Here is a 16,724-nt window from a genome sequence, read left to right on the forward strand (position 1 = left end):
TTCTAATTTCAGAAAGGTTTTCCAACTGATATAACTCTTGATGAACTGAAAGAATGGTTTGCTGGAAAGGGAACAGTTGAGAACATTCAGATGAGAAGGAATCTACAACGTCAGTTCAAGGTAACATCTAAGAATGATTAGCTTATGTTGAATATACTTCCAGCTTTGTGCCCTGTGCTTGCTGGGAAAGGCTTCAGCCAACCACAACCCTGTTTAGGTTAAAGGAGGCTTAGAAAATGATACAGTGATTCCCTCTCTATCGCGCTTCGTCTTTCGCGGCTTCACTCTATCGCGGATTTTAAATGTAAGCATATCTAAATTTATATCACAGATTTTTCGCTGGTTCGCCGACTTCTTGCGGACAATGTGTCTTTTAATGTATGGTACGTGCTTCCTCAGTTTGTTTGCCCAGTTGATTTCATACAAGGGACGCTATTGGCGGATGGCTTAGAAGCTACCCAATCGGAGCGTGTATTACATATTAACTAACTTTTCTATATCTCTCACTCTCTCTGCCTGACGGAGGGGGTGTGAGCAGAGGGGCTGTTTGCCTAGAGGATACGGACGCTCCTCTAAAAAATGCAGCTTTATCGCGGTGCTTCGGCATACTTAAAAACCCAAAAGCACGTATTGATTTTTTGATTGTTTGCTTTTCTTAGCTCTCTCTCTCGAAATTATCTGCTCCTGACGCGCGCACTCCTTTGAAGAGAAGATGTATTTGCATTCTTTTAATTGTGAGAAAGAACTGTCCTCTCTGTCTAGTCAAAAGTTTAAATTGTGCTCCATGACAAAAGGGTGTTATTTCATGTCTAGAGGGCTTTAATAATGTTAACAGTGTGGGAGAGTTTCTAAGGGCTTAAAATATATAAAAATAACCATACACATACACCAATATACATTAATAAATCGTTCTTTAAGCAATTAGATTCAACAATAACCTCATTTATTTGGAATTCTAAACATCCACGCATCAAAAGAGCGACCCTACAAAGACAAAAGGCAGAAGGTGGCATGGCTCTACCTAACTTCCAGTTTTATTACTGGGCGGCAAATATACAGTCGATAAGAACCTGGACACAAATAGAAGAACATACACAGGCATGGACCGCAATAGAAGTAAAATCCTGTAGTACTTCTTTGTATTCCTTGCTTTGTGCTCCAATAAACACACGTTATCGGCAATACACTAATAACCCAATTGTGCTCCACTCACTTAGAATCTGGAACCAATGTAGAAAGCATTTTAAGACGGAGAAGCTTCTTTCTGTGGCACCCCTGCAAAAGAACCACCTCTTTCAACCCTCACAAACATATGCAGTTCTTAATATCTGGAAAAATTTGGAATTAACTTGCTTAGAGATCTTTATATAGACAACGTCTTTGCATCCTATGAACAATTACATTCCAAATTTAACATTCCAGCTACAAATTTCTTTCACTATCTTCAAATCAGGAACTTTGTTAAACAGAACCTTCCAGATTTTCCTCATCTTGCACCCTCATCCACGCTGCAAAAATTATTGCTCAATTTCAAGGAGTTAAGACTCCATCTCTACAATATATAAAATCCTTTTACAATCCCTTCCTTTCAAAGATCCAAGAGGACACTGGGAAAATGATCTCTCAATTAATATATCAGAAAAGGAGTGGAAAGTAGCAATGCAGAGAATTCACTCAAGCTCCATATCATAAAGCATACAATTATACAACTCAAATTATATATCGAGCACATCTGTCTCGACTAAAACTCTCCAAAATGTTTCCAGGGCATGATCCAACCTGCGAACGTTGCAACCAAGCCCCAGCCTCACTAGGTCACATGTTCTGGGCCTGCTCCAAATTAACATTATTCTGGACAAAAATTTTTAATTACCTCTCAGACAGTCTTGGACTCACAATCCCTCCTAACCCATTACCGCTGTGTTTGGGGTTCTTCCAGCGGGGATTAAAGTGGAGAAAGACAAACAAATTGTGATTGCATTCACTACACTGTTGGCACGCAGACTCATTCTGATAAACTGGAAGAACCCAAACTCTCCTCTTTTAAGTCAGTGGGAAACTGATGTGTTATATTATTTAAAATTGGAAAAAATCAAATACTCAGAGGATCTGTGCAGACTTTTTTCAAAACATGGCAGGATCTAATCAGTAATATTTTAAAATAAGTTTATAAAGCACAGAGAATTTGTTGATTTAGGTATTTTTACAAGCCTTAAATTTTACACCGTTTGGCTTGCTCTCTCTCTCAAGGGTGGGGATCGATCTGTTCTTAGCATAATTCTTTTTTTTTTGTAAAAACTTGATCTGCTATGTATTGATTGTAATAAAATTAATAAATAAAAAAAAAAAATAAAAAATAACCATACAAACATATGGTTTCTACTTCACAGATTTTCATCTATCGGTTGTCTGGAACGCAACCCCCGCAATCGAGGAGGGATTACTGTACTGTGTTATCATTGAGTTAACTTTATTTTTTTTCCCCTCCCTGTTTCAGGGATCTGTGTTTGTTGTGTTTGACAGTAATGAATCGGCCAAAATATTTGTGGAGACCCCAGACTTAAAGTACAAGGACACAGATATGGTTATATATTTAAAGTGAGTAAACTACTATCTTGGGGGAATTTGCATGTTTGGTTTTATTGTTGTTAACCTATATGTTAGACCATTATTTTGTACATTACATTCATAATGGTTAAATCTACAGTTATACATAAAACAGAATTGGGTGGCTTTTAGTTCATATGCAATTGGTTTAAAGTGGCTAGTATTTTGCATACTATAATAGACAAATATTGCAAGTCACAAAAAAACCTACACACCCAAACCATTCAGTTGTCTGGACAACATTTTGAGAAACACTTGAGTTTGGGTCAGCCAAACTGAATAACGGATGTCACTTCCCACATTAAAGGAACTGGAGTCTCCTAAAGAAAAAGATCCTGCTCCGCCTTTTCTTGTATAGTTTTTGTGTTTTGGGACCAGTCCTGAATTTTGAGATTAAAGATGTTGTTGCAAATTGCTTTTGTAAAAATTTAAAGAGCAAGCTAAACACTATTGACCACAAAAATCCATTGCTGTCTGAGCAGGTGGTTGGGAGAGTTGTGGTGGAAGTGGGGTATGTGTGTGTGTGTGTGTGTGTGTGTGTGTGGCGAGTTTTTTGGTAGGGTCTTAATTGCCCGACTGGGCTGGGACACCCCATTCTAAAGGCCATTCATGTAGTGGTTAACCATAAATTACATGAATGACCCTTTGAGACTCCATGCTAATGCATAGAGTGCAAATAAATTGCACACAGAGATTATGGCAAGCTAAAGTCCTCTTTGCTGTTACCTACCCTAATCTGTCTGGGCTCACTGATTATCCGAATATACAAATCTGTCATCCTTGTATCATTAAAAATCTGGAAGGGCTTTATACACTCTCAGGAACACGCAAGTCAAATTCACCATTCACGCAACCGTTCCAACTGCACACTCCACATTGATCCAGACTCTACCAGCATAACTGTTTTGTTTCTTCCTCTGCAGTGCAGCTGTAACCCATAAACACAGAATGAACTTGCTGTTTTTCTTCTGTTTGTGATAGAAATGACTACTTTGCTAAAAAAGCAGAAGACAGAAAACATCATAGAGCAGAGGCAAAAGCCAAAGCAAAGCAGTAAGTATTGTCTGATGTGTTCAGTCATTTGGACGTTTGTGCTGGGGTCATCTAGTAAAGTGTAAAAGTCTACCATTTATATAGCTTCTAAATATGTAAACTTTATTTCATTTCCTCCTAGTGAGAAGGAGGAAAAGCAAAAACAAGCAGAAGAGGAAGAGATGGTAAGACTTCATTAAACTGATTCTTTTAACAGTTTGTTTGTGCTTCCCCTTTTTTAATCCTCATTTTTGAAGGTATCAGGGGGGAAAAAAGGCTTTTGTTAGTATGTTTAGGAAAATACTAACGACGGTTTGATCAGCTGTTGATCTAAATGGGCTGATTTCACTACAAAAGATGTCATTGGTAAATTGGCTCCAGTGTCTACTTTTCAAAGCTTTACGATAATCTAGTTGTACTCCTTTATGTGAGAGATTAATGGTAGTTCAGCTTTTTTTTTATGGTATGTAGAGGGGAGCAAGGCAGGCTTTACCAGAGAGAGAATACCAGAATATTAGCCTTTTATATTAAAGAAAATGGAATAATAAACTGGGAAAAAGAAATCAAAGTAGTTGTCCTGTGCATCTAGACACACGGCAAGAAAAGCTACTTTAATGATTTTTTCCTCCTTTAAAACCGACACTGCTTGTGTTTGGTATGTGAGTTTGTGTTTAGTAGAGCAGCTCATTTTCAATTAGACAAAGAAGAGTTTGAAATTGTTGCTCGTCATTGGCAAAATTGAAAGCTGGTACAATGTCCAAAAAAACACTGGTGTAAATTAAAAGCAAAAAAGTTGTAGTTCAGTTAGTATATTTAAACCTATAAGTGCCAGTATCAATTGAATCTGTGTGTGAGAATATGCATCACTTTTTGTTAAACCGTGAAAACTTACTTTTTTTTTCAATTAAGCTTGTTTCAGATAATTGTATCATAGAAGAAATGAAAGTTTGTAATTATGAGATGCATTTTAGATATTTGAAAATGCTAAAATGATATTTTTGTACATTAAAGAGAATTTTAAGATCACTGAACAATAAGACTACAAAATGTAATTTTTGGCAATAAAAATGAACACGTAAGGCTTCTATACATCTGGTTGTGTGAAAAATTATTGCAGGGATTTTAAAGGGATAAAAAAAAGGTGAGTATCGGAATCTGCCAATTGAGTGGCATGAAATCCGTGATTTGATATTGGCTGTTTTTATGTATTGTGGACTAAGCCCCGGACACAGACGGGCAGACATGTTGTGAATCACCACCACACGTTTATTACCACTAATATTTACAGTTATTACAGTGCCCACAACCCACTTCCCCCAAAGTCCAGGCCTTTTTCTCCTTCAGACCGCCTCCACTCTCTTCTCCTGCTTAGTCCTCTCCTCGCCCGACTCCAGCCCTGAATGAAGAGAGGTGGCTCCTTTTGTAATCACCTGGATGTGCTCCAGATGCTTCCCGGCAATCTTCCACCGACACGCTCCAGTGTGGCGGAAGAGCTGGCTGCATCCCCGGAAGCACTCCGGGTGTCCCTGCTCATCCTAACACTAACCCCCGACACCGGCACTTCTGGGTGTGGCAGAAGTGCTGAGGTCCAGGGTCTTCAAGGAATATTGAGGCGCACCCTGGTGGTGACCACGAGCCCCTACAGGGTTGAGCTTCCAAGCACCCAACCCGTGGTCTTCAAAGCAACCAGGGCGGCCGGTCCTCTTGGGCGTCCCAGCTGGGTACCAACCCCAGGCACTCGCCCCAATATAAAGAAGCCCTGAACAAAGCATCCCTAGAAAGTATACGTCTCACTGAAATGAGACCGTCCGCTAGCTTTTAGTTGCCTTTTTACATTTCTTTTGCACATATTCAAAGCCTTAATTTAGATAACTAAAATATTATACATGCTGTTCTAACTCGGCAATAATGGACTTGTGTTAGGAGGTATGGTATGTGTTTGCTTGTGAATCACTTGAAAAATAACCATCATAAATAGGTGTATTTAATCCTATAGAAGTATATACATATGGCATAAATTGCCGATTATACCACATTCATTGTTCAGAGGGGTTGTCTAGGGGACATTTCACCATATGCAGTGCTGTATTTAAGATGTGGTTGTAATGTATTTAAACTGCAGCTTGAGGTCTCTGTGACATGCATACAAAGAATTATTTGGAGAGAGCCTTGAAGTAAATCTCCGGTAAGGATTCTATGGGGCTTTGTATATTTAACAGTACATCATTTTATTGTGGGTGGTGTTTGTTTTAAACTAGTAAAATACCAGCACTTCGCAGCGGTGAAGTACTGCTTTTAAATTTTTATTAAGAAAAAAAGTAAACTATTTTTAAACTGAGGGAAAATATACAAATAATTTAAGGATCTCTTTGTATAGCACGTTGTCAGTTCGGCACTCCAGTTGTAATATGACCAAGCTGTGCGAGCTCACTCTTGAGCATGCAACGTATAGTTGGCCATGTGAAAAAGCAATCTTGCCTCAAATCAATGGCAACCTTTTGTAGGGTCTGTCCCTGAGACTTACTTGTCATCGCGAAGCAGAGCCTTACTGGAAATTGGAGGCATTTGAATTGAAATGGGAGATCAGAGGGGTATAACGGGGATGTGAGGAATAAAAACTCTCTCCCCTGAGCAACTGCCAGTAAAAACCGTTGCCTCCAATTAGGCTCTTTTGCAGACCCGTGACCTGAAGTCTCGTGCCGTTACAAAGTTTCGGTGGCTGCAAGTTTTTTTCAGTAACATTATTGGTGCCCCAAATTTCAAAATTAGATTGTTCTCAGGAGTGCCTGGAGGATTCAGAGTGTGGAGAAACTCTAGCGACAGCATGTCTAACTTGTGGATTTTTCTGTGAGTATTTGGCGGCAGCGCAAGACCGCATTAGCTGCGGAGCTCAGCTCGGAGCGAAATTAAGTGAATGAAATGAGGTGAATTGGAGGGGAGATGATGACGTGATTCCCCCACCCACCTTAACTCTCCATCTCTCCACAAACAGTCTCTCGGATCTCAACTCTCCTTTATATAAATCAGTAAATGAGAGAGGACTAAACACTAAGGAAAGAACAGCAAGACCGCATCGGCTGCGGAGCTCAGCTCGGAGCGAAATTAAGTGAATGAAATGAGGTGAGTGGGAGGGGAGATGATGACGTGCCTTAACTCTCCATCCCTCCACAAACAGTCTCTCGGATCCCAACTCTCCTTTATATAAATCAAAAGTTGAGATAAAGGACTGAGGAACGTGTGGGGATTGTGCGTGTCTGGGAGTCTAATTTTTATGTGTGTATATATTTGTAATATAGGTTAAGTACATGTGAATATATTTGTGCCATTTATAAATATTCTTTCCGTTTCTTTACTTTGCTTTCTTTCTTTCCTGCTTTCTTGTCGGCAGCGTCTCTATGAAGTTGTGGATTTTTCTCTGAGTATTTAGCGACCGCATGACGAACTTGTTTCCCTCTAGCCGCATCAGAAAATGTACCACGATGTTTGGGCAGTCAATTACGTGGGAATGGGGGATGCAATATAGGCAGGCAGCCAACTACGTGGGAGGCGTGATGATGAGGGTTGCAAAGCCGCCTCACGCAGCGACCGAGCTGCAGGCTATGGCTGTATATACGTACATAAGTAGGATTCAGTTATGACTGTTGCACGTAGAATTTCGAAATGAAACCTGCTTAATTTTTGTAAGTAACCTGTAAGGAATGAGCCTGCCAAATTTCTGCCTTTGCGTGAGTGATCCCAGTTGAAGGGACATGAGATGCATGTCTCTTAATGGCTATAATTGAAGTGTATGCTTTGGCTCGACTTTTTGCTGTAGGTTCTGTGCAGGGTTATTCCTTGTGAACAGGGCTGTGGAGTCAGTAGATAAATCCTTCGACTCCGACTCCTTAGTTTCCGGTACTGTTGACTCTGACTCCTCAGTGTTTAATATGCTAATGCATTTTCCATGTTGATTGAAGGAAGGCAACATACATCTCATTTAACCACAGAACTACTGGCAAGGAAGCTGGATTTCTACTGTATTGGCTAGTTTAAACAATGCATCAGGCCATAGCACACACCTCCACCTACATCATTACACTTGTTTACATTCAAATCAACTTGTTAAATACTTTATATTTGAAATAAAATGAAAACACTTTTTGTAATGTACCATAATCCAGATTACAATATGTGAACGTCAGGTTTTATAAGAGCTCAGCTGAACGTCACACCAGTAGTAAGACAACTATGCACTGGGCTTTATTCTTACATCAGAGAAGTACTTCATTATGACTGTTTGTGAAATGGGACATTTGAACTTGTTGGTTTTTTTTTCATTACAATTTAAGTTTTTTAGGGGTCGGAGTCATTTTTGGCTGACTCAGACCCTAACTACAGGTACCCAACATTGACTCCGACTCCACAGCCCTGCTTGTGAAATGGGTGGTGTATTATTTTGATACTTGAGCTTTTATATTTGAGTGTTACACTGGACTATACATTGTATGTATTTGATTTGTTTAAAGAAATCTTTGAATGATCAAAGTGGATGTTTGCTGAAATTCTCTGGAGAACTTGAAGATCAGACTTCTCGGGAAGACTTTCATGCATTATTTGGAAGCCATGCTTCAATTAAATGGATCGACTTCACCAGAGGTGCAAAAGAGGCAAGTGGACTTTATTTTCCATACTAGTTTCAAAATCTTTAAATGAGCTGAAGTATAAAAAAGAGATCCATGCTTATTTTGATTAATGTTGTCATTTTTGTCCCATCTTTGTCAACTCAAAGTTTGGAGTTCTTAACCCGCACAAGGATCGTTTTTTTGTTTTTAACTACCACCAAGTGACTGTTTAGATTGTTTTATTAGAGACCTTGGTTCTTTATCATAGTCAAAAAAATGTTTTTTATTGTTTCTGCCAAGCCACCACAAGAAATGGTGCCAGGCAACAGATTCCAAATAATTCATAGTTAAAGAATTGAAGTTAATAAATTGGAAATGTAGATGCATGCAACCATGTTTACATACGGACATGATCTTTTATTTTATTTAAATGCTTGTCTGTCCATAGAGCTGTATTTCTTTCAACATGTAGATTTATTTTGCTGTCCTGTCTGTTCATTACACTGCCAGAGCATATGGAGTGTTCTTGCTGACCATGATTCTTTGTCTGTTAATTTCTACATGGCAGGGCACTATTCTTTTCAAATCCAATGCAAAAGAAGCACTTGAAAAAGCCAAAGAAGCAAATGGTGGCACCTTAAAAGTAAAGAATAAAGATGTGGTCTGGGAAGTGCTTGAAGGTGAAATTGAAAAGCAGACTTTGAAGAAGATGATCGAAGACCAGCAGGAGACTTTCAATAAGAAAAAAGGAAAAGGTATGAAGCTTTTTTTCTTTCCTCACTGTAAGAGTGAAATGTTGGTGCATACGTTTGGTGTAATGGATTTGTGTTGCTTCTCATCTGAAAAACAGGTGGTAGAAAATCTGGTGGGAAAGGAAGAGGTGGAAAAAGAGACAGGAATGCTTCAAAACAGAGTAAAGTCCAGTTCCAAGGAAAGAAGACTACATTTGACAGTGAGGAGGAGGATGAAGAGGAGGAGGAGGAGGCAGCTGCAGAAAATGAACCAGGTAAGAACTGAAGATGGGCAAAACTCAACATCAAGTCTTTGGAGTATCTGATCATCTTAAAATAGTGTTAAGCTAGTAATGTGACTTTTTTCTTTTTTAATAGAATAGCACAAATCTTTTCATTTTCCCACATCAAGCACCCACCTGTATGTGTTTGATGCTCATAAGAAGAGAGTGGGTTACTATCCCTCAACTCCACCCCTGACTACAATCCTTTCACGAGAAAATGTGGAAAAAAGTCTATAGGTTAGCTGATAAGTTAACTTCTCACTCTTTGCCAATTAGTTTCCTTGAACTTCCACAAATGCTGAAATGAAGCAAAGCATGTCTCCATTCTATGTATGAAATTTAATCTCGGCATATTTTATTGATGTAAAAATCTGTGCTGATCTGGTCCTGGTGTATTCTGATGACAACACTGCGCGTTAGATGGTCCAGGCCAGTGCCTCCCAAGTAGCCGACTCCAGCTCTTTCTGGAGAACTCCAGGCCAGTTAAGAGTGAAAATATTTTTGGGTCTTCTAGTGGGCCTATGCAGTGTAGCCCTGTAAAAGAGTGGCTCCAGTCAAGGTTGGGCTGTAGGAGATACTGCCTTCGGTCCTCTGGGCATGATTACTACCTCCCACAAACCCCGTGCCCCCCAGAAACGTCAATGTCAATTTATTTATATAGCACATTTAAAACCACATAGTAATGCTGTGGCCAAAGTGCTTTACAATAATCGAATAAAAGAAAAACAATTTAACATAAAACAAAAATAGTCATAAAATATATGAACATAAAATAAGATACGTAATAGAAGTAATGTTATAATCGCAAAGAGGAAACCATCAGTATTACTGAAGGTCACGGAATGCAAGTGAATAGAAATGAGTCTTTAATCTTGTTTTGAACAGTTCTATTGTCGACGACTCCTTTATATGATGAGGTAAAGAGTTCCACCGGCGAGGGGCAGCAGCTGCAAAGGCCCTGTCCCCCTTGGTTTTACACTTGGTACGAGGGACAACCAGAGACAACTGACCAGAAGATCTAAGTGCTCTGGACGGCTGGTGTAAAATGCACAATTCACATGAATAGGCAGGAGCACGCCCATGTAAAGATTTAAAAACTAGCAAAAGATTTTAAAATCAATTCGAAAACTGACAGGCAGCCAGTGTAAAGAAGCTAAAATAGGAGAAACCGAGTCATACACTCTTGCCCCAACCAGAAAGCGAGCGGCAGCATTTTGGACCAACTGTAACCTGTGTATCAGAGATTTGTTAATCCCAGAATACAGCAAGTTCAGTAATCGAGGTGAGAAAAAACAAAAGCATGAGTAGCTTTCTCATGATCTTTAGAAGATAAAAAAGGCTTTATCTTACCTAATAGACGAAGTTGGAAAAAGCAACTCTTGACTACAGAATTTACTTGTTTCTCAAAAGAGAGGTTACTATTAAAGGTAACGCCAAGATTGCAGACTTGAGGTTTGGAAAAGACAGAGAGAGAGCGCGCCGAGAAGTCTAAGACCAATTTGGGCTTTGGCTGGTGGACCCACTATAAGCACCTCTGTTTTTATTTTGATTTAGATCAAGAGAATTATTAGCCATGCAGGATCTTAGTTCAGACAGACAGTTGTGGGGTTGATTTTTGTTGCAGACAGGAATATAAACCTGAGTATCAGCATAGCAGTGAAATGTTAAATTTCCTAAAAATCGCTCCAATAGGGTGAAGGTATATAGAGAAATGTAATATTAAGCGCGTTTAAAAGGACTTGTGGTTGATCCGTGCCTTTTCAGAATATTCACCTACCATTTGCATTGTCGATTTAACGAAGCTTAGTGTATGTGAACATTGTAAGGCACAAATTGGTATTGGTAATGTTGAACCGATAATATGAAAGTGGCTCCCATAACCACAAGCTTAAGAAAGGCAAATGAATTGTTTAAAGACTCCACAAAAGCAACGAGCAAGTACGGCTTTCTGTCACATGTGGATAGTAAACCGACTCTGATGTCACATTCTGACTTTTAGCACATCGCAAAGCCCCACCCCTGACTTTTTGCTGGTACTGCAACTCACTCACGTGTTGTGTTAATTTCTGAGGCCCTACTTGGAGGACGCGTCCAATGAACATTGGGAATGCGTGGCAGCCATGATGTCACTCTTGTCATTTATGTACCATATACAGTTGCAGTTTGTGGAGGATTACTAATTAGTCTTCCATCACACAAACTAGACACACATGCCTAACTATACTGTAATTGTAGGTCAGAAACTTCCATCCCTATGGTGTGCAAATGAAGCTAATGCACTACGAGCTTTTTGACTTTTAACTGTACATCTAAAATTCTTGTTCTCTACATATTGACTCTGCGTTTAGCTACAGTTGTATACAAAAATCTGGGAACATCTACTTTTCCACTTTGAATGTTACAATTCTGCAGAGAACAAACAAATTTAACATTATTATAAATTTTAATGTACAATTTATGGTTTATTTGCTGGATTTAGATTTTCAGATGTGGCATATGCAAATGTTTGAACCCCTTCTAGCTTATCTCCCTAGTGTCCGATTTTATTTTATGTTTTAAAAGTTAATTGAGGCCCCAGAATTGGGTCAACTCCGGAGCTGCTTAAATGCCTATACCTAATACATGTAGGCTTCTGTAAGCAGATGCCCAAGGATCTGAAAATTAAGGATAGAATTTTTTTTTTTTGGTCCTAGGAGGGAAATTTTGGCTTTTTACAGACGCTCATTTAATAGATATACACTCACTGGCCACTTTATTAGGTATGCCTTGCTAGTACCAGGTTGGACCCCCTTTTTGCCTTCAGAACTGCTGTAATTCTTCATGACGTTGATCCAGTAAGGTGCTGGAAACATTACTCAGGGATTTGGTCCATACTGACATATCATCATGCAGTGGCTGCAAGTTTTTCGGCTACACAGCTATAATGTGAGGCTCCTGTTGCACCACATCCCAAAGGTTCTCTCCAGCCATAAAAGGATGGATATAGACATGGGCAGCAACAATACTCTGGTAGACTGGCATTTAAATGATGCTCAGTTGATACTAAGTGGCCTAAAGTATGCCAAGAGAATAACCCCTCAAGCGCGCACACACAATATTGCACCGCCGCCAGCCAGAATCGTTGATACAAGGCAGGTTGAATCCAAACTTTTAATGCTGTTGATGCCAAATTCTGACCCTACTATGTGAATATCACTGATGAAATCAAGACTCTTCATACCAGGCAGCGTTTTTCCAATCTTTTATGGTCCTATTTTGTTGAGCCCGTGTGAATTGTAGCCTAAGTTGCCTGTTCTTGGTAGACGGGAGTGGCCCCCAGTGTAGTCTCCTGCTGCTGTTGCCCACCTGCTTTAAGGTTCAACGTGTTGTGTATTCAGAGATGATCTTCTACATACCTCACTTGTGACGAGTGCTTATTAGAGTTACTGTTGCCTTTCTATGCACTCGCACCATTCTGGCCATTCTCCTCTGACCAATAGGTGTCATCAAGGCATTTTCACTCAGTGAATGGCCACTCACTGGATATTTTCACTTTTATGGACCATTCCATGTAAACCCTAAAGATGGTTGTGCATGAAAAGCCCAGTAGATCAGCAGTTTTTAAAGTACTTGGACCAACACGTATGGCACTAACAACAACGTCACATAAATGCCCTTTCTTCCCCATTCTGAGGCTTGGTTTGAACTTCAGCAGGTCATCTTGACAAGGTCTACATGACGAAGTGCATTGAGTTGCTGTCATGTGATTGGCTGATTAGATATTTGTGTGAACAAGCATTTGAACAGTGAGGGGTTGAAATCTAGGTAATCGACTTGGACCTTGGTATTCGCGTATGCAGTGCACCACGCATTTGTCTTTTATGTCGTTTGCTATGGGATTATTAAAGCAAGGATAATGTTTGTGATATTTGGAATAATTGTGACCTAGCAGTTGGACAGACAGACTCCTTTTATTAAATTGTACCCACCCTTGAATGAGGAAAAAAGTACTTCTGACCTGGCAGTCATAATGAGGTGGTGTCATTGTGCAGGTGTGTTGCCTTTGGTATGTGTTTGACACACTTCTGCTGAATAATCGATTGGCTGAAAGTCATCAATGTTGGTGTGTCAAAGAAAGGAAGGAGTAGTATTGTTCATAACGACACTCAGTTTTATCTTCATTATCTCCTTTGCCATGACCTCCAGGGGGTCCAGAGTTTGTTCCTTAATGGAGCCAGCACTTTTAATTAGTTTGATTTGTTGGCCCTCTCTTGAAGTGATGTTACCAGCCCATCATACCACAGTGTAGAGTTGTGAAGGATTTAACTACTTGCATTAATTGAACGTATTCACCTAAGACTGCTTTCTTTGCCCCTTTTTGTTAAATCTCATTCCTCTGTTCTGAGACCCAAGCTAGTATAGAGATCTCAACTTGCAGGGCTCTTTTGTGGTTTGCAGGTGACCATGTTCTCACTTTATTTCATACTAGCTGTCCCCTGTGGCTCCGCCTACATAGAAGTGAAAGAGGACAAATGTTTAAAAAAAAAAATCAGCAAAAAATCTCATTTTGGCCAAGCGGAAGGTAGTTACACTCCAACGTCAAACATTCGCACCGCATCTGAGAGGAGAGCGTCCTCCACTTGACATCTCTGGTGTGTGTTCTCTCTCTCTCTCTCTCTCTCTCTCTCTCTCTCTCTCGCCTGTTGAAGAAGGTGAGAGGTAGAACGAGTTGAATGGAGGCAGGCGCATGAGTGAGGAGGGCCCGCCCCTTTCCCAGCAGCATCTGTGGTTCGTGCAAATCAGTACCACAAGTGAACTATGATACTTGGTGCGATGATAGAAAAGAGCACAAAATCAACTGGAATGTTCAAGAAAATAAGGGGGGGAAGGGAATCTAAATCCGTTTAGTTCTCTCGTGAAAAGTGGATGGACATGCAGACCGATGTTGAATTTTATATATCGATAAGCAGGGGTGTCCAGCTCCAGTCCTGGTGGGCCGCAGTAGCTGCAGGTTTTCATTCTCACGGTTCTCCTAATCAGTGCCCAGTTTTCACTGCTAATTATCTCCTTTTCCCTTCATTTTCGTAGCCCCGTTTTTAAGGATTCAGTCCTCTGATTTGATTTGTTTCTTCATTAAATGACAGCCAAACAGAAATGAGATGTGAAATGGGCCAACAGATGACCAGCTAAATTGGGGATTCAAACTCAACCAGCTTCTAAATGAGAAGCCAATCTTGTTAATTAAAATCTGTTTAACTTTATTTAATTCTATGGCTTGTTCTACCATAGCAGACATTTTCAAAACTGATCTTATTTTCCAAAAACTCAGTCAAAATGTTTTGGTGACCTGAGCAGATCAACTTTACTGCGATGTTCTTCTTTATTTTCAGATATTGTGTGATGAGCGCAGGTTATAACGCTGGTCGTGTGGTGGCTCCTTTGGTGTGTCACTGCTAATTAAGGCGGGTGGGCAATGTCGGTCCTCAAGGACAGGGGTCGCCAACTCCAGTCCTTTAAGGGCCACAGTGGTTGCAGGTGTTCATTCTAACCCTTAATGAGTGTCCTGTTTTTGCTGCTAATTCTTTTGAGTTCATTTTAATCGACTTGTTCTTGAAGACTCAGACCTCTTGTTTCTTCTTCCTTTAATTAGCAGTCAAACAATAATAAGCCAAAACTGGTGTCCATCATACAATATTTGAAAATTAAAGAAAGATGAAGGTCTCAGGAATGTCTGATCTGCTCAGGTCCACAACATTTTAACGGAGCTCTTAGAAAAGAAAGTCAAAAATTTCAGAAATGTCTGCTATAGCACAATGAGAGCAGCAACAAGCCACGGAATTAAAGAACGAGTTTAACAGGAATTGGTGCCTCATTAAGTGAAATTGGTTAGAGTTTGAGGCTCTGAGTTTGCTGGTCTTCTGTTGGCTCACTCACTTCACATGTCGTCATTTCTTTTTGGATGTCATTTAAGGAAACAAAGGAAGAAATGCAGAGGAACAAATCTTAAAAAGGCAATTCAATTAAAATGAATTCACAAGAAGTTAAATTAGCTGCACAAACAGGGCACTCGTTTAACACTAGAATTACCAGAGCCTACGAAAAAACTCGTAATTCCGTCCCACCTTAAACTGCTTCTTAAATCCCTTCACACCTCTCCGCCAGCGCCTTTGTCTCTAAATGTGCTGATAAAAGAAGCTAGAGCAGCCGGCTATTCCATCCCCCACCAATTTAGAACGTGCACGAACTTCTCTCAGCTCATGCCTTGATTGAGTATCTGGGAGTGAAGTGGAGTTTTAGAGTGAAATAATAGATCGTTGTTTGGAACACACGCATTTCATGTCTGTTCCGTTTCTACAGTAATCTGTGTCAACACATTGTTAAAACAGAAACTTTTTTTATATTCTAGTAGTAGATGACAAAATGTAGGCATAAACTATATAATGTATGAAGCCTGAAGTCCAAATAGCAAAGAAACATTTTCACAAGAATAACACAATTGCACTTTTATTCAAACATATAACTGCAGAAAGAAAAAGCCGCCTTAACATGCGACATTGACACCAGTTTACTGTAACTGACTCCGTGGTTCAATAGACTCAGCCCCCGCTTGGGAATCAAGAAGTCACGGGTTCGATCCTGCCCCTCCCTTTTGAGAAGTAAACTGCTCTTAGTCTTACTGTTTTAGAATAAAAACATACATTTGATTTCAGTCTGTAACAGCCGGTGCAATTTATGATCTTTGTAAAGGTTAGCTTTTTTTTTTATTCACTTTTCACTCTCTCAGTGCGTTCAGAATCAATCCATACAACCCCATCTGACACGGCTGTTTTCACTAAAGACGCGCTATAGCTCTGCAGTGTACCACGATGCATACTAACGCCCCCGGTTCTGACACACAAGCGCTGGCGAAGCTGCCTTCTTATATCTCACCGTCACTTGCTTTTCAGTTTTATTGAGTGTTCCTGCCAGTCCCGCATGTTGCTGTATGCTTTTCTTTTGCACCCAGGACATGCAGAAGAAAGAATGGTAAAGACCAACTTCGCGCTATATGCAATCATCAGACACTCCCCATCTGCCCGTGTCGTTCAAACACAGGAACATATATTGGTGTAAAAGTATAACAAAAGTGCACTTTTATTCAAGTGCACTTTTTCCATCGCCTTTTCCTGTAAGAAGCAGTGTACACACTTCTCTCTATGCTGTGGTTTCTATTACACACCTGAAAGAAAGAGACAATACATGTGAACATATCCAGCATACAGCAACATGCGGGACTGGCAGGAACACTCAATAAAACTGAATAAAAAGAAAATCAAGTGACGGTGAGATACGAAGAAGGCAGCTTCGCCAGCGCCTGTGTGTCAGAACCGGTGGGGGCGTTAGTATGCATCGTGGTACACGCAGAGCTATAGCGTCTGTATTCTGTTTCTTTTGTACCCAGGGCACGCAGAGGAGAGAATAGTAAAGAGCAGTAAGTTCGGCGCTATATG

At 40.1% G+C, this 16,724-nt stretch overlaps 1 protein-coding gene across 1 annotated transcript in view; it reads left to right on the forward strand.

The window, feature by feature from the left end:
* The window catches only part of ssb (small RNA binding exonuclease protection factor La), a 36,015-nt gene that overhangs the window by 16,919 nt on the left and 2,372 nt on the right, over window positions 1-16,724 (forward strand). The window contains exons 5-11 of the mRNA XM_039757587.1: window positions 13-120; window positions 2,498-2,598; window positions 3,589-3,660; window positions 3,782-3,824; window positions 8,145-8,285; window positions 8,809-8,995; window positions 9,091-9,246. Of these exons, the coding sequence (XP_039613521.1) occupies window positions 13-120; window positions 2,498-2,598; window positions 3,589-3,660; window positions 3,782-3,824; window positions 8,145-8,285; window positions 8,809-8,995; window positions 9,091-9,246 (808 nt within the window). The remainder of the gene's footprint in view (window positions 1-12; window positions 121-2,497; window positions 2,599-3,588; window positions 3,661-3,781; window positions 3,825-8,144; window positions 8,286-8,808; window positions 8,996-9,090; window positions 9,247-16,724) is intronic.

This window comes from Polypterus senegalus, chromosome 6 (genome assembly GCF_016835505.1).
Source record: "Polypterus senegalus isolate Bchr_013 chromosome 6, ASM1683550v1, whole genome shotgun sequence".
Taxonomy (NCBI): Eukaryota; Metazoa; Chordata; class Cladistia; order Polypteriformes; family Polypteridae; genus Polypterus; species Polypterus senegalus.